At 31.5% G+C, this 13,709-nt stretch overlaps 2 protein-coding genes across 3 annotated transcripts; one reads left to right on the top strand and one right to left on the bottom strand.

The window, feature by feature from the left end:
• The first annotated feature begins 211 nt into the window (after positions 1-211).
• LOC111316038 (uncharacterized) lies at positions 212-1,775 on the top strand. Of its 2 annotated transcripts, none has more exons than XM_022918049.2 (3): positions 212-369; positions 1,183-1,397; positions 1,506-1,775. In XM_022918049.2, the coding sequence occupies exons 2-3, from the start codon at positions 1,209-1,211 to the stop codon at positions 1,596-1,598; spliced, it is 282 nt and encodes a 93-aa protein (XP_022773784.1). In that variant the 5' UTR covers positions 212-369; positions 1,183-1,208; the 3' UTR covers positions 1,599-1,775. The 2 variants fall into 2 exon arrangements, with proteins under 2 accessions (XP_022773784.1, XP_022773785.1); XM_022918050.2 differs by having other exon boundaries at positions 226-369; positions 1,191-1,397.
• A 1,916-nt stretch (positions 1,776-3,691) lies between these two features.
• On the bottom strand, positions 3,692-8,525 carry LOC111316797 (ketol-acid reductoisomerase, chloroplastic-like). Its single transcript, XM_022918947.2, has 10 exons — positions 8,179-8,525; positions 8,002-8,094; positions 7,593-7,658; positions 7,319-7,459; positions 6,968-7,195; positions 6,751-6,868; positions 6,477-6,616; positions 5,143-5,310; positions 4,823-4,978; positions 3,692-4,395 (listed from the first exon to the last, which is right to left on the bottom strand). The coding sequence occupies exons 1-10, from the start codon at positions 8,461-8,463 to the stop codon at positions 4,027-4,029; spliced, it is 1,764 nt and encodes a 587-aa protein (XP_022774682.2). The 5' UTR covers positions 8,464-8,525; the 3' UTR covers positions 3,692-4,026.
• Between the last annotated feature and the right edge of the window lie 5,184 nt (positions 8,526-13,709).

Here is a 13,709-nt window from a genome sequence, read left to right as displayed (position 1 = left end):
TCTAATTGATAATTTTATTTTTTTTAAGTACTAAATTGACATAATGTGTATAGTATATAAGTTATTTTTATATTTAACTCTTAAATAAATAATATTATTTTTATGTGAAATTAATTCATAATATATAAGAAAAGATAAACTATTAATTTAAAAATATAATAATTTTAATAATTAAAGAAATATATGTCTCGAGAGGCACAAGTTTGGTTTTACAAAAGGCCCATTCACAGCAGCCCAGCGACACCTCCTGTAACCTAGTTCTGCAGTTCATTGTTTTGTCACAACAGCTAACTGTCGGTTCATTTTTTTTTTCTCTTCCTCTCTCGTCCCACACACACTCTCCGCCGTTGGAACAACTATCTGAATCCGGTGCGCTTCTCTATCTACCCACTTGTAACAACCAAATATAAACAAATATATTTTGTCTGATCTTTCCGATTATAGCATATATTAGATTTGATTTACTTTGATGTTTAGTTTTGAGTTGATTTTAGCTCCATGTCTTCTGAATTTTTTGACTTTTTAAGATAGCGAAAATTTCTGTTTTTAGGGGAGAACTAAGAGAACTTTTATTTTTATCAATAAAATGAGTTTCTCATTCATACGCTTTTCGAAAAAATGTATTAAAAGAATTGAGGGATAATATGCTTAGGGTTTTACTTAGTGCGCCTTATTAATCAATTTTAGATTCTTGGATTTATGTGATGAAATTGACATTTGAAGTTATCAAGGGTTAATAGTTTACTTATATGTTCTTAGCTACGTTGGGTTGAAATCTGGTGGGACGTCATGGTTCTTGATCCAATACAGTCGCTAAGCTCTACTTCATTTGACTGACTTATCCTCTCTTTATATGTTCAATGGTTGGATAACTTCATATTTAGTAAAGCTTTGGTTAAAGCTAGTGTGAATTGACAACTTATCCATTTTGTTGTCAATTGCTTGTAATCGTCTATTACTTAAATTCATGGTATTGACGCTAGATTTGTTGTTTATTTATATTTTTGGGGGTTTGGGATTGGTTTAAATTTTTTTTTTTTTATGGTTGAGATATTTTACTTTATGAAATAATTTCCTTCTTGTACCAGAAATGGTTGAATCAAGATTTGTGATGATTTTCTTATTAGCTTATACTATAAAACATCTTTTTGGTTGGATGCTTATATATTGCTATTATATTAGTTATAAAGTCCTTAGAGAGACAGAGAATGGAAACAAAAAAGAGTCAACCTGACAACCTACCATCACCTGCTCCTCCAGCCCCAGTGGTGACTTCTTGCAGGAAGAAAAAGAATGAGGAGGCCACCTTCCTTGAAGACTTGAAGGATCACATGGATGAGTTCATTCATGCATCAATGGATGAGCACAAAACTTGCTTTAAGAAGACCATCCAAAAGGTTCTTCCCATGATCTTCCGCGCTATCTTTTGTCCTATATGAGCTTTCTTGTTGGTTATCTACTCTGTGTATATTGGTGTCTGACTAATAATCCGGGTTCCTTTTCAGATGTTTGGAATGTCAAAAGTTGTAGCAGAAAGGAATGCTAAATCAAAGGAAGTTGAAAGTGTTCTGCCCCTTCGAACTACACTGTCAAAATAGAGTATCTTCCTTCCTCTTTAATAACGTGATATTTTGTACTAGATCTATATGAGTTAGCAATAAATTGTTAAATCATGTTACCATGCTTTCAGTTTGATTAGTTTATACCTTACTTAAACAAGTCTTGTACTTTATATTTTACATTGGGATTAAGATAAAATAATTTGATTGATTCTATGACCTATGTCCAACAAAGTCAAATTTATTTTGGATCCAGAATGTAAATTATACAAATACATTCTTTTTTGTTTTTTTTTTGCCTTGTGAGGGAGCTAAATTAGTTCATAGCAACATGGAACTGTTCTGTACGTATATTATAGGTTCATTAAAAGACTTTGTAATAAACGAGCAGTCTTCATAGATTGGTAGAAATTTTTGCCATGAAACCTGTCAAGTGTTAATAAAGCTAGAGACAAAAGAAGAAACTGATCGTTGTTTTAAACAATTTGGCAAAACAAATACATGTTACACTATGACTTACCCTTGATCTGAACGAGTCTTCTTGCGGGTGTCTTCCTGTTAATAATGCTGATGACACAGTAGAGTTTAAGAATTGCTAGGTGAATTATAGAGGTTGATGTGGTTCTCCATAACTATTCCAAAGCATATTTTTTATCTCCATCATGTAGCTTGCTAGCTGCTACCTTAGACTTTTATGTATAGGAAATTCTGTTTCCAACATCTCTTTTCTGTTCTGTAATCTTTCTGATTCAAACAGAGAATCTGTTTCTCTTGGCATTAGGGTAAATTTGTCAAATTAATGTTAATATTCATGAGCGGTTAATTGTATATCTTACAATTAACAAATTTATTCCAATTAACAAAATATATTTGTACTGATATATTCAAGATTTGTTATTTTTTTAATAATTTAATTTGTTTTAATAAAAAATTGATCCTATAATTAAGAATTTATTTTAATGAGATCTTATTTAATTCAAAACAAATTGAGATTTTGTGAGATTAAGAAATGTAAAACTCAATTAATAATAGTAATTACATATTTTATAATTATTGCATTTTCATGTGCGACGTACACGATCATTCATTAGTATATATAGGAGCGCGGATGATGCGAAACTTCTGAACTAAAGAAAATGGACATCTATGTACATTATAGTTCTAAATTGCCATTTTAATTTTTTATTATAAATATTAGCAACCTAGATCAATTTATATATAAGAATTTTACTTCCATTGAAAGCTTCTAATTGAATAAATGTCTTCGATAATTAAAAATAAGTTAAAATTTACATTGTACTTTTTTTTTCAAAGTTTTAATTTTAGATTAACATTAAAAGTAATAAACTTTATGTTAATTAATATATGCTATATCAATTATATAGAACAAACTCTACATGTTAACACACACTTTATTAATTTCAATTATTTGTACAATATATAACTATACATTCAATAAATAATTATTATTTAAAAATAGATAAAAATAAGTATTCACTTGCAAGAAACATGACAACAAATACTAATATTTATTGAAGTACGCATGTTAAAATTTTTTTTTGAATTAACAAAAACAAATATATTTGTTTATTATATTTTTAAATTATCATTTTTAATTTTAAATTCATTTTTAATTATTATTAGAATTTGATAACCCATTATGTGGGTATTAGAAAAAGTAATTGTTTTATAGGAGGAAAGGAAATTACGAGATTAAAATTGTGGTAGAATTTTTAAAATATACGTAGTTCTTTTTTTTAGAAATGTGTTTTTTATAAAAAAAAAATAATAATAATAAAATGACACATATTTGGTTTAATGTAAATTTACCAATCAAGTTTATGTAACTCGAAGTATCAATTCAGTCAATGACATAATAATAATAATAATAATAATAATAATAATAATAATAATAATAATAATAATAATATATTCAGTAAGAATTTTAGCTTCATTAAATCACTTTCATCTTAAATAACTTTAGTTGATTATAAAAAAATAATCCAAGATATATTTGCATTAAACAATTATCTATGGACGTGTATCGGGGGAAAGGAGAATGGATTACTGAGGTAGTAGCCACTTTTGGATCTCAGTTCTGAATGACTATTCAAAGACTTTGGAACTCGTGCTGGAACAAAGGGGGAATAGAATGGTCATTCATTCCCACCAAAATCTTATTTTATGTAGCATGCAATGAGAATTGGGGAATTACATATATGTTTCATACAAGCTAAACCGAGTACTTCATTACTACCCAAAAACCAGCAAGAAAATACATTATTATCATGCCTCATTTTCTCAACACATGATAGTTCTGGTCCTACAGTTACATATAAAAAAAAAAAAAAAAAACATAAACACTAGCCCAACACATGAGATAAAACCACATCACTCAGTTCATTCAAGCAAGTTTTGCCTCAACTTACATAAATAGTTGTCCATTCAAGTTCAAAGGTTATAGGCCTCAATTGCCAGATTGACGCAACTCTGGTCGCACAAAATCAGCATCTGGAGGCACAGAGATGTCGACCGTGGGCCTTAATTGAGCACAGACTTCAATGGCACCATGCACGGGGTCTGACAGGAAGTTGCTGATCAGATCTTGGTTGATGGGAGTGCCCTTATCCACTGCCACCAAAGCCTGTTGGGTAAGGATATAATCAAATCGAGGAGCCCATTTCCTAGATCCCAATCTTGCTGTTGTAGAGCAATTGTCAACCATAAAGGAAACTCCGCGAGCATGCATAAACGGATTTAATGAATCCACTGCCTCTATCACACTCTCATTGATGATCTCAGAGTACGAGTGCCCTTTCTTCCTCAATATCTCAATCTGCATTTATTCAAACCAGCATAAAAGGATCATCAGACTAGCACCAAGTCAACTGTTTTCTCAACCAGCCACTATCTTACCAAAGCATAGTATTTTTTTTTTTTGTTTCTGTTCTTTTTGTCTGTCTAAATCACTGCAATTGCTTTAGCATAACTGAAGAAAAACATATATTCCTACTACCTTATTTTATTGTTACAAATAATTGCATTCTTGTTTTGGGTACTTAAATACTTTTCAGAAATAGAGATATTTTGTTTCAACTTTTTGGTTTTAATATCAACCTATAGGCAAAACTCATAGGCCTGCATGTGAAACTGTAGGCTCATAGGTTATTAGATGCTAAACTGATAAGAACACTACACTTGTTCTTAGCCTAAAGGTAACTTAGCGGGACAACCTTTTTCTGTATCAAAGGCAGGTGTCATACCTGAGCCATCATCAAGGCCACATAGACACCAGCTGTAAATGGATATAATGGCCCTAAATCACCAGCTGGTCGTGCCTTTCGTACTCGCTCACCAACTTTCCACATGCGTGTTTGATCAATTTTCCCCATTGGGAAAGCTGGGAGACCATCCTTCTCCTGTAAAACAATGCAAAACACAAAATGAATCTTATTGGTCTCAAGTGCAAAAAAATTCATAAAACTATATATGGATAATTATGATCATATTAAAGTTTAAATTATAAGAAATCCATATTCATTACAAGTTGAAGAATTGACAGCAGATGACAGAAAATACTTACATAAAAGCGTTGCCCAGCCAAGACAACAGAGCGGATTTCACTTCCACTGGCGACATCATTATAGCACTCGTACAGTATATCCATGCATGGGTAATAAGATGCACTATAGGCAGTCTCAAATTCCCTTTTTCCATCTTCAGACAACGAATTGTACACAGCCAACATGCCCTGTTAAAGGAAAAAATAGAATGAAGTAAATAAATACAAACATTTTCATGAATTGGTGTGAGTAGCGGATGTAACTGACCCGAGCCAAGTCAATACAATTCAAAACTTGAGCTCAAGCTCAATTGAGCTCCATTTATCTAGTTCGAGTTCGACTTGAGAAAAACTAAACTCATGCTTCTATCAACACAAATAATTCAAACCAGGAAATCATAATTTAAAATAGAAAAAGCAATAAAAGTAATCCAAACCATAAAATCATAATTTAAAATTGGAAAAGCAATTAAAAAATTCTTGCTGGAAAGATCAAAACCAGTAATTAAATAAAAGAAAATTTTCCAGAAATAATCAGCCAACAATCTTTAGTTTTGATATACTTTGTAACCTCTTCGAAAGTGTGCAAATATTTTTCACGACTATTAATCAAAGAAAACAACAAAATTTTAAAGCCCCAAAACTAATTACAAGCTAAAAAGTCTTAACATTCAAAGCCAAGATCTGAAGTATGAAGAGAACAACAACAGCCCTGTAAAATAACAATTACAAGCTACCAAGGCACCTCCTCACAGGAAAACAATAACAGCCCTGTAATATCAAAAGTCCAAAAAGCATTTAAATATATGCTTAAAAATAGAGAAAGAAAAATTTTAAATGAAACAAAGGGAAGAATCTACTTGCTTTGCAGGCATTGAAGGGTTGGAAAGGAATGGCTGGCTAATGGGGTACTTTGGGTGGGTTTGCAAGAGATAGGAGGGGAAAGGGGTTTGGGGGCGCCACTGGGAAATTTGGGATTGGAAGAGAGATGAAGCCAAAAGTTGAATATCAGGCTTTTAGGTATACAATTTGGAGGGTAAAACTGTAGATTAATATTGCAAATATAAATATATATTAAAAATGAAAAAGCTCGATTAAGCTTTCAAGCCACTCAAGCCAAACAATAAGATACTCCAACTTGACTTGCTCGGTAACTTGAGCTGCTTAAGCTCGGCTCGATATAGACTGAGCCAAGTTTGAATTTTTTATGAGTCAAACTTGAATAGCTTGCTAGTATCACTGTCTCATTTACACCCTTAGGTGTGAATGCATCAACAGGAGTAAAGCAAGAGGAAGAAGAAATAGATGAAGATTAGAAATAGAATAGGTTTGAGAAATTGGACACAAAGGGCAACCTGTGTTGAGATGGTCTTTGATATAATTCCTGTAACACATTCAACAGTGTTTGCGTAAGCAAGATCCTCATTCATTCCATTTTCTGTGTATCTTCTAAATAAAGATTCCACAATTCCATGAACGGCACCAAGTAGAATGCCTAGAATCCACAATAAGAATTGTTAAGCACAGTAAGTTAAGGGGAAAAAAGAAAGAAAGAAAGAAAGAAAGAAAGAAAAAAGAATAGCGGTGTGTGTTGATTGCAGAAGAAGAAGTGCATGAAAAACTACTTACCTCGCTCCCCAAAGATGTCACTCTTGTACTCCTGCTCTAAAGTAGTAGCAAAAGTGAAAGGAGATCCAAGGGCAACTGACCACCCCAAGGCAACATCAGTAGCTCTACCATCAACATCCTGTTCGCAAGGAAATTAGTCAATGCCTTAACACTAAACAAAGAACGGTAAGGGTAAGGGATATCATAAATAGAAAGTTGCAGGAGAAGAAAAACATACCTGATGGACCCCAAAACTGGAATTGATTCCAGCACCATTGATCTCTTTGCCTTGAACATAAAGTCTCCTTACAGATGGACCCATTCCTTTGGGACACACTGCAATTACACTAATGTTCTTTGGGAAATCAAGTCCCATAGACTGCAAGTGTCCAAGAAGAAAGCCATGGGAAAGCCCAAGGATGCTATTTGGTTTCATGTGGGAGAATATCTTCTCATAATTGTCTGCCTGCATAATCATATAGAATTCGATTTTTTTTAACAAGTAAAACATACAAAGGAAAACCAATGATAACTAGTTTTATCATTAGCAGTTTAGCAAAAAAACACAAAAGAAATATGTTCAACAAACCTGTGCAGCATCAGAAATCAACAGCAGCACAAGATCACTTCCAGAAATAGTTTCCCATATATCACCCAAAGTGCCATTCTCTTCAGAGAATCCAGCAGCACGAGCTTCAGCAAAAGAACGCGAACCCTTCCTAAGTCCAATCTGTATTTAAAAAAAAATGGTGAAACAAATTAAGCAGATAAGAATAGGCCGGTTGCAACAACAACAGCCTACAGCACATAAACAGCATATTAATCAGCTAAGAATAATTAGGAAACTAAACTAGAGAGATTACCTTGACATTAATATTAGATTTTGCTTCAGCAAGAGAATCCCTCAAATTTTGAGCTTGAGCAGGTCCCTTAAAGAAAAACAAAAAAGAAAAGAAAAGAGACGGAAGAAAAACACACATTCTTCATTAGGGAGAAGATATTCAATGAAATTGATTCAAAAGAAAAAGAAAAAGAAAAGTCATTAAATGAAATGGCAACAGCAACTCTTGTTGTGGATTCCTCCATTGATACAAAAATTCCTTCTTTAATTGAGTGAAGGTGCAAAGTATTATATGTTGCCAGTAAAAATCAGAAAAGCGACTGAGTGAACGTCAAACAGATTGAAGATACAAAAAAAAAAAAAAAAAACAAACATATACATAAAACGAAACATATATTCCTAAAAAGAATAATGAAGTTTTTGTTTGGAACCTGCGAACCCCAACCGATAACGCCAATCTGCTTAATCCCTTTGAAAGCATCGGGCAGCAACTTGAACAAATCTCTTCCTCCTCTCACAATATACTGAACCAATTTTAACACACAAAACCAAATCAATAAGCCACTAAATGATCAGAAATGGAAAACCAAAAATAAAATTAAATCCACCTCGTCGTGACCAGCAAGGGAGATTTTCTCCTTCTTGAAGACGGGGGTCTCGAAATCAAGAGCAGTCTGAGGCTCAACGGCAGGAACGGAGACCATGCGAGAGGCCAGAGCTGAGCCGCAGCAATTACCAGTATTCAATCTGGTTGCTTTGAGAGACCTCAAGGATCTGGAAGTGGAAACCAAGAAGCCTAGATTAGAAGGAGTAGTTAAGGTTTTGTGGATTTTGGAGGAAGACTTAGGAGAGGGAGTGGAGATAGAGGGAGAGCACGAAGCAGCCGCCGCCATTGCACAAGAAGAAATATTCACGTTCAGCAGAAAGAGGAAGGCGGCTAGCAAGCTAAAGAGATGGCGAAACGAAATCTAACCTAACCGTTTTATAATACAAGTCGGCTTCGAGGTGAGCCTGCCCTGCCCCTGCTACTGTTGGCTTTCGCATGCACCGCGTGTGCAATGCGCTGCTTACCAAATGTCATTGTCTGTTACTCTGTTTGTCCAGTCCCTATTTTGTTATTCTATCATTACATCTTTCAAAACACTCCAAAATCCTTTCGATGGTTTTGTTCAGAAAAAATCAGCAGCCTAAATATAAAATAACCTAAACTTAAAATAATTTAAGAAATTAAGTTAAAAGGATATAAACTTAAATTAATTTGATTTTAAGTACAAATTAATTAATTTAAACACCTCATTTTTATTCGGAATAGTTTAAATTTCAGTTATTTTTATTCATTAACAAAATTTAAACTTTCAACTGGATTTTAAATTGCTGATTTTGGTCCATATCATTTTGAGTCTTTTAAGTTAATTGGACTTGATCTGAGTTTTAAACCCAAACCATAGCCCGTTTCCTTTCTTTCCTTTTTTAAATTACTTTATTTTATTTTATTTTTCATGTCTTATTTGTTATTATTTTCGTAAAAAGTAAAAAAAATAAAAAATGAAAAAATAAAATAAGAATGTATAATTTTTGGAGAATAATCAGGTAAAGATATGGATTGCTCATGAATGGGTCAAGGCTAATAGGGATGAAGAATCTTCCCCTGACATGCAGAGTGGTGCGGATATGGATGAAGTCCTCCGTAGTTAAACTTGGGAACATTTGAAAAAATTTCAAAAAATAGTGAAGATAAATCTCATTTTGATCTAATCCCTTATCATAATTGGGATTGAATTTCTTATATAAACATACAAATGTCATTAATAACTACATAACAGTCTAAGAATCCATTTGATTGTTACGAAATTTAGTCTTAGAAAACTGGGAGAAAAATAGCAACTTCAATAGTCGTTGCAATATGCAACCGATTCTTAGCCGATGACCACCAGTCTCTTACACACCACCATTGCCAGTATCACATTCCTACAGCCGCTATCCTCTCACCAGTCAACCAGCATCCTTCCGTTAACAGCCAAACAACAATACACAATTTTCACATAGCCCAATTTTCTACAGAAACAAAACCACCACTAGGTTTCATGTGACCATTTTCCAGAACACAAAGAAAATAACCAAAGCACAACCCAATTTCTAGTAATGGACCAAACACACAGAGCAATAAATATAGAACTTCCAGCAAAAGAAAGTCATACAATTCAAATGAACAGATTTTTTCAACAGAAGCAAAGACTTAATTACGCAACCAATCCACAATTCAACAAAATCAAAATAAAATGCAGCACCAATCAGCGACACGAAATCAAAAGCAAATTTTGATCGTTGGCACAGACACTTTATTTTGTTGGAATTTTTTTTTTAAAATAAGTAGGTTTCGATTGTACAATTAAATCTTAATTCAAAAAATTAATTTTGAACCTAAAGGTTAAAAGCTCAAAAATTTTAATTTTAATTGTAATTGTAATTGTAATTTTGATTTTGATTTGAATTTCGTTTTTAATGTTAATTTTAATTTTAATTTTTATCTTAATTTTGAGTTAAAGTCTATTGTTAAAAAAAAGTTAGAAAACCAAATAAAAAGTGGGAAATTCCTTGGATTCTAAAACTTAATGAAGAGGATTCTTAGATCCTAATCTTCATGCAAAAAAGAATGATTACAAAGAAAATCAAATCTCACAAATTCTCCTATATTCGATTTCCAAACGGAAAGGGATTCAATCCCAATTGACCAAGCAATCAACATAAAGGAGGAGGCCGGACAACTGCAAATCAAAATCAATGACAGGCTATTGAAAAGCAAGAAATTTGGGCAAAATTTTGAAGTCATCAAAGAGGTAGATATGAAGCCAGCACACATAGGCAGCGAAAATTAGCCTCAAACACTGAACAAGAGATCAAAACAGAAAAAGCACCAAGCAATATAAAATCAGAGGCAGTCGAGAAAGAGCACAACAACAGCAAACAGCAATTCCAAGACCAACAAAGACAACCGAATCAACAAGTTGAGCAAGAACTTAAAGTCTAGAAATTCAAGCAGTAGTAGGAGTTGACTAAGAAACAGTCACAAAAGATTAAAACACAGGTAAAAAGCTTCAAGACAGAAAGCCCCACAATTTTTAGAACCAGAATCACAAGTAATTCAAAGCTAGAATTTAAATTCAACGCATGAAGAACCAGAAGAAACAATCAGCATGGCCAAAAGCATTCATACCCACTAAACCTGTAATTAGAGATGTAAGCGAACTCAATTTTTGATAAACCGTTTATGAATATGTTTAATTTCAATTCATTATGTTTTGATGAACCGTTTATGAATATGTTTAATTTTAATTCATTTATGTTCGTTTACTAAACTTAATAAATAATCTTGAACATTATTTATATATTCATTTATTAAATGAATCGAATATGAACAATTATTTATTCATTCATTTACGTTTACGAACAAACTCGATTATAATTAATTTAAAATTTATTCGTTTATTATTTATTTATTATTCATTTATAATAATATTAATAAAATTATATATTTATCTTTTACCTTAATCTTATTTTAAAAATTGTTTATATTTATTTGAGTTTATTTATATTTGTTTAAAGTTTGTTTATTTAAATTTATTTAATTATGATTTTTTTATTATTTATAAATGTATTTATTTATATATATTTATGAACATATTCTTTTAATATTCATAAATAAATTTATTTAATTTGATTGAATGAATACGAATTAAATATAAACAATTTATTATTTAAATAAATGAATATATCGAATAAAATAATTTTTTTAGTGAATGCGAATTAAATACGAATACTTTTAAAAATAATTTAACAAAAACATACATTTTATCACGTTTGGTTTATTTACAGCCTTACCCATAAGCAATCACCCGAACCCTACACACAAGGCACATAAAGAGAAATCGGCACCATCGTACAAAAGCATCAACAACAAGATACAATCATCAAAATCAAAACCCAACACAGTTCGGAAAGCAAAGAATAAAAAAGGAACTTTAGATTTTTGACTTGGTGAAAGTTGGGTTCTGCAAACCAGTGTTTGACAAAAAAAGGAAAAAGAAAAATTCTTTTGTATAGTGGCGTAAAACAGAGGAAGCAAAAGAGGTTGATTTTAGGGATTGAATTGGTGTTTTTGGGTTTTGATGAAAAGAGCTTTTAGGATTTTCGGGAATTGGCAGAGGGAAAACAGACTTGGCCGATCGGTGACTGGAAATGGTGGTGGCGCATGGAAAACCTGTGATAGGCGGCGATAAACGACAAAACAGCGACGGAACTTGCCTATCTCTAGGTTGAGATTTTTCTAACTTTGGTACAGTTAGAGAGAAGAACACAAGGGAGGAAGAAGAAAAACGAGAAAAGGGGGAATCAGGCTTTTGGGTTCTTTGACATCGACAATGGCAAGAAATGGCGAGACCCACCGTAAGCTCGGTGGTTGGTTAATTTCTGGAATTTTGAGGTTGGTTGAAGATTCGAGAAAGGAAGAGCAGGAATGAGAAAGCTTGGGAGAAAATGAAAAAAGTTTGATAATTTTGGGTCTTATTGAAGATTAAAACGCTACTGTTCTCGGTGTCTACAAGAGGAGGTTGTTGACGCGAGATCCATCCTTGATCTACTAGCTTAATTCAGTTTTTTTTTTTAATATTATGTTTTTTTTCTTGGTTTTTATATTTTTTTAATATATTTTTTTGTTTTGTTTACTAGTTAAATTTAAAAGGACGAGAAAAAGAAAAAAAAAAACCTTGATATGATTTATATTATTAATTGTATGATTTATAATAATTGCATGTTTGTTAGCATATTTATTTGTGTGATTTATTAATTGTATGGTTAATAATATTTGTATGATTATTAATATATTTATTTATATGATTTATTAATTGCATGATTTATAATATTTTATGATTATATATTTATTTGTGTGATTTATAATATTATATTTGCATGTTTTATTGTATGGTTTTGGTGTGATTTTATATTTTATTATTTGCATGATATTTTTGATATTTACGTGATTGTATGATTGCTTGTTATTATATATTTTGATATTTTTGATTGAATTTTTGTATGATCATGTTGTGTAAATAAATAAAGGATTGGAATTGATTGATATGTATGATAAAAAACTATCTTTAATAAAGTTTAGGCAAAATAACACATAATTAATTTAATACTAATTTTGAATGTAATAGGTTACTAATATTTCTTCTATATGTAACAAACTCTCAAATTTTAGTTTTATTGTTGTAGAATAAAACTTATTCTTTTTAAAGACCATTAGTTTAGGTTTAAAATAACTTTACAAATGATAAATTCATATAGATGATCAATCATACCTAAATAAAAAAGATTAGTGATAACTTCATAATTTTTTGTATCTAATGGGTAGGTTTTCAACCTAAACATTATAACAGTTTGATCATTCCACTAGGGACATTAGTGAGTCAAGCTATTAGTTAGGTATGTGTTATCTTAAGCCTTGTTTTGATAGTTTTTATTATGTAATTATATATGATTTTACATGTGTACTAACCTGTTTGTTTATTTTATAGCTTATGATTTTTTATATGTACTAATCTATTTGTTTGTTTTGTAGATTTTAATTTTTTATGCATACTAATTTATTTGATTATATAGGTTGGTTTATCTTTTTACACACACCACACTTGTATTCATGTATAAGCTTTAGAGCCGGGCTTTAACTTTTTTAGGAGGGAGCAAGCACTTACATTTTTGTAAGTGATAACCTCTATGTGAGCTAGCAAAAACTCACTCAACTTGAACTTTTTGCATTTGAGTTTATTAAGGTGAACGAGGATTGTGGTGTCTTACTAATATAAAATAGATGATAATATAAGGAATAATTTGAGAACCTTTAGAATGTTAGACCTTTGAGCCTAACATGTAAATAAACCCTAAGGATCTAAACCTAAGTTAGAGCCATGCCATTCCTTTTGCTAGAAAACCCTAAATATGACACATTATGGGACATTTATTATTCTACTTATAAATTTATAAATTTTTTCTTGTATATATTATATGCATATTAACCCTTTATATTGTTTCTTGTATATATCATGCTTACTAACCCTTTTCTTTTATTATATATGCATGCATT

The sequence above is a fragment of the Durio zibethinus genome, chromosome 24, assembly GCF_047325235.1.
Source record: "Durio zibethinus cultivar Kanyao isolate XHJ-2024 chromosome 24, ASM4732523v1, whole genome shotgun sequence".
Classification (NCBI taxonomy): Eukaryota; Viridiplantae; Streptophyta; class Magnoliopsida; order Malvales; family Malvaceae; genus Durio; species Durio zibethinus.
Note: the sequence above shows the minus strand (reverse complement) of the source record. Positions and strands in the feature narration are given on the sequence as shown.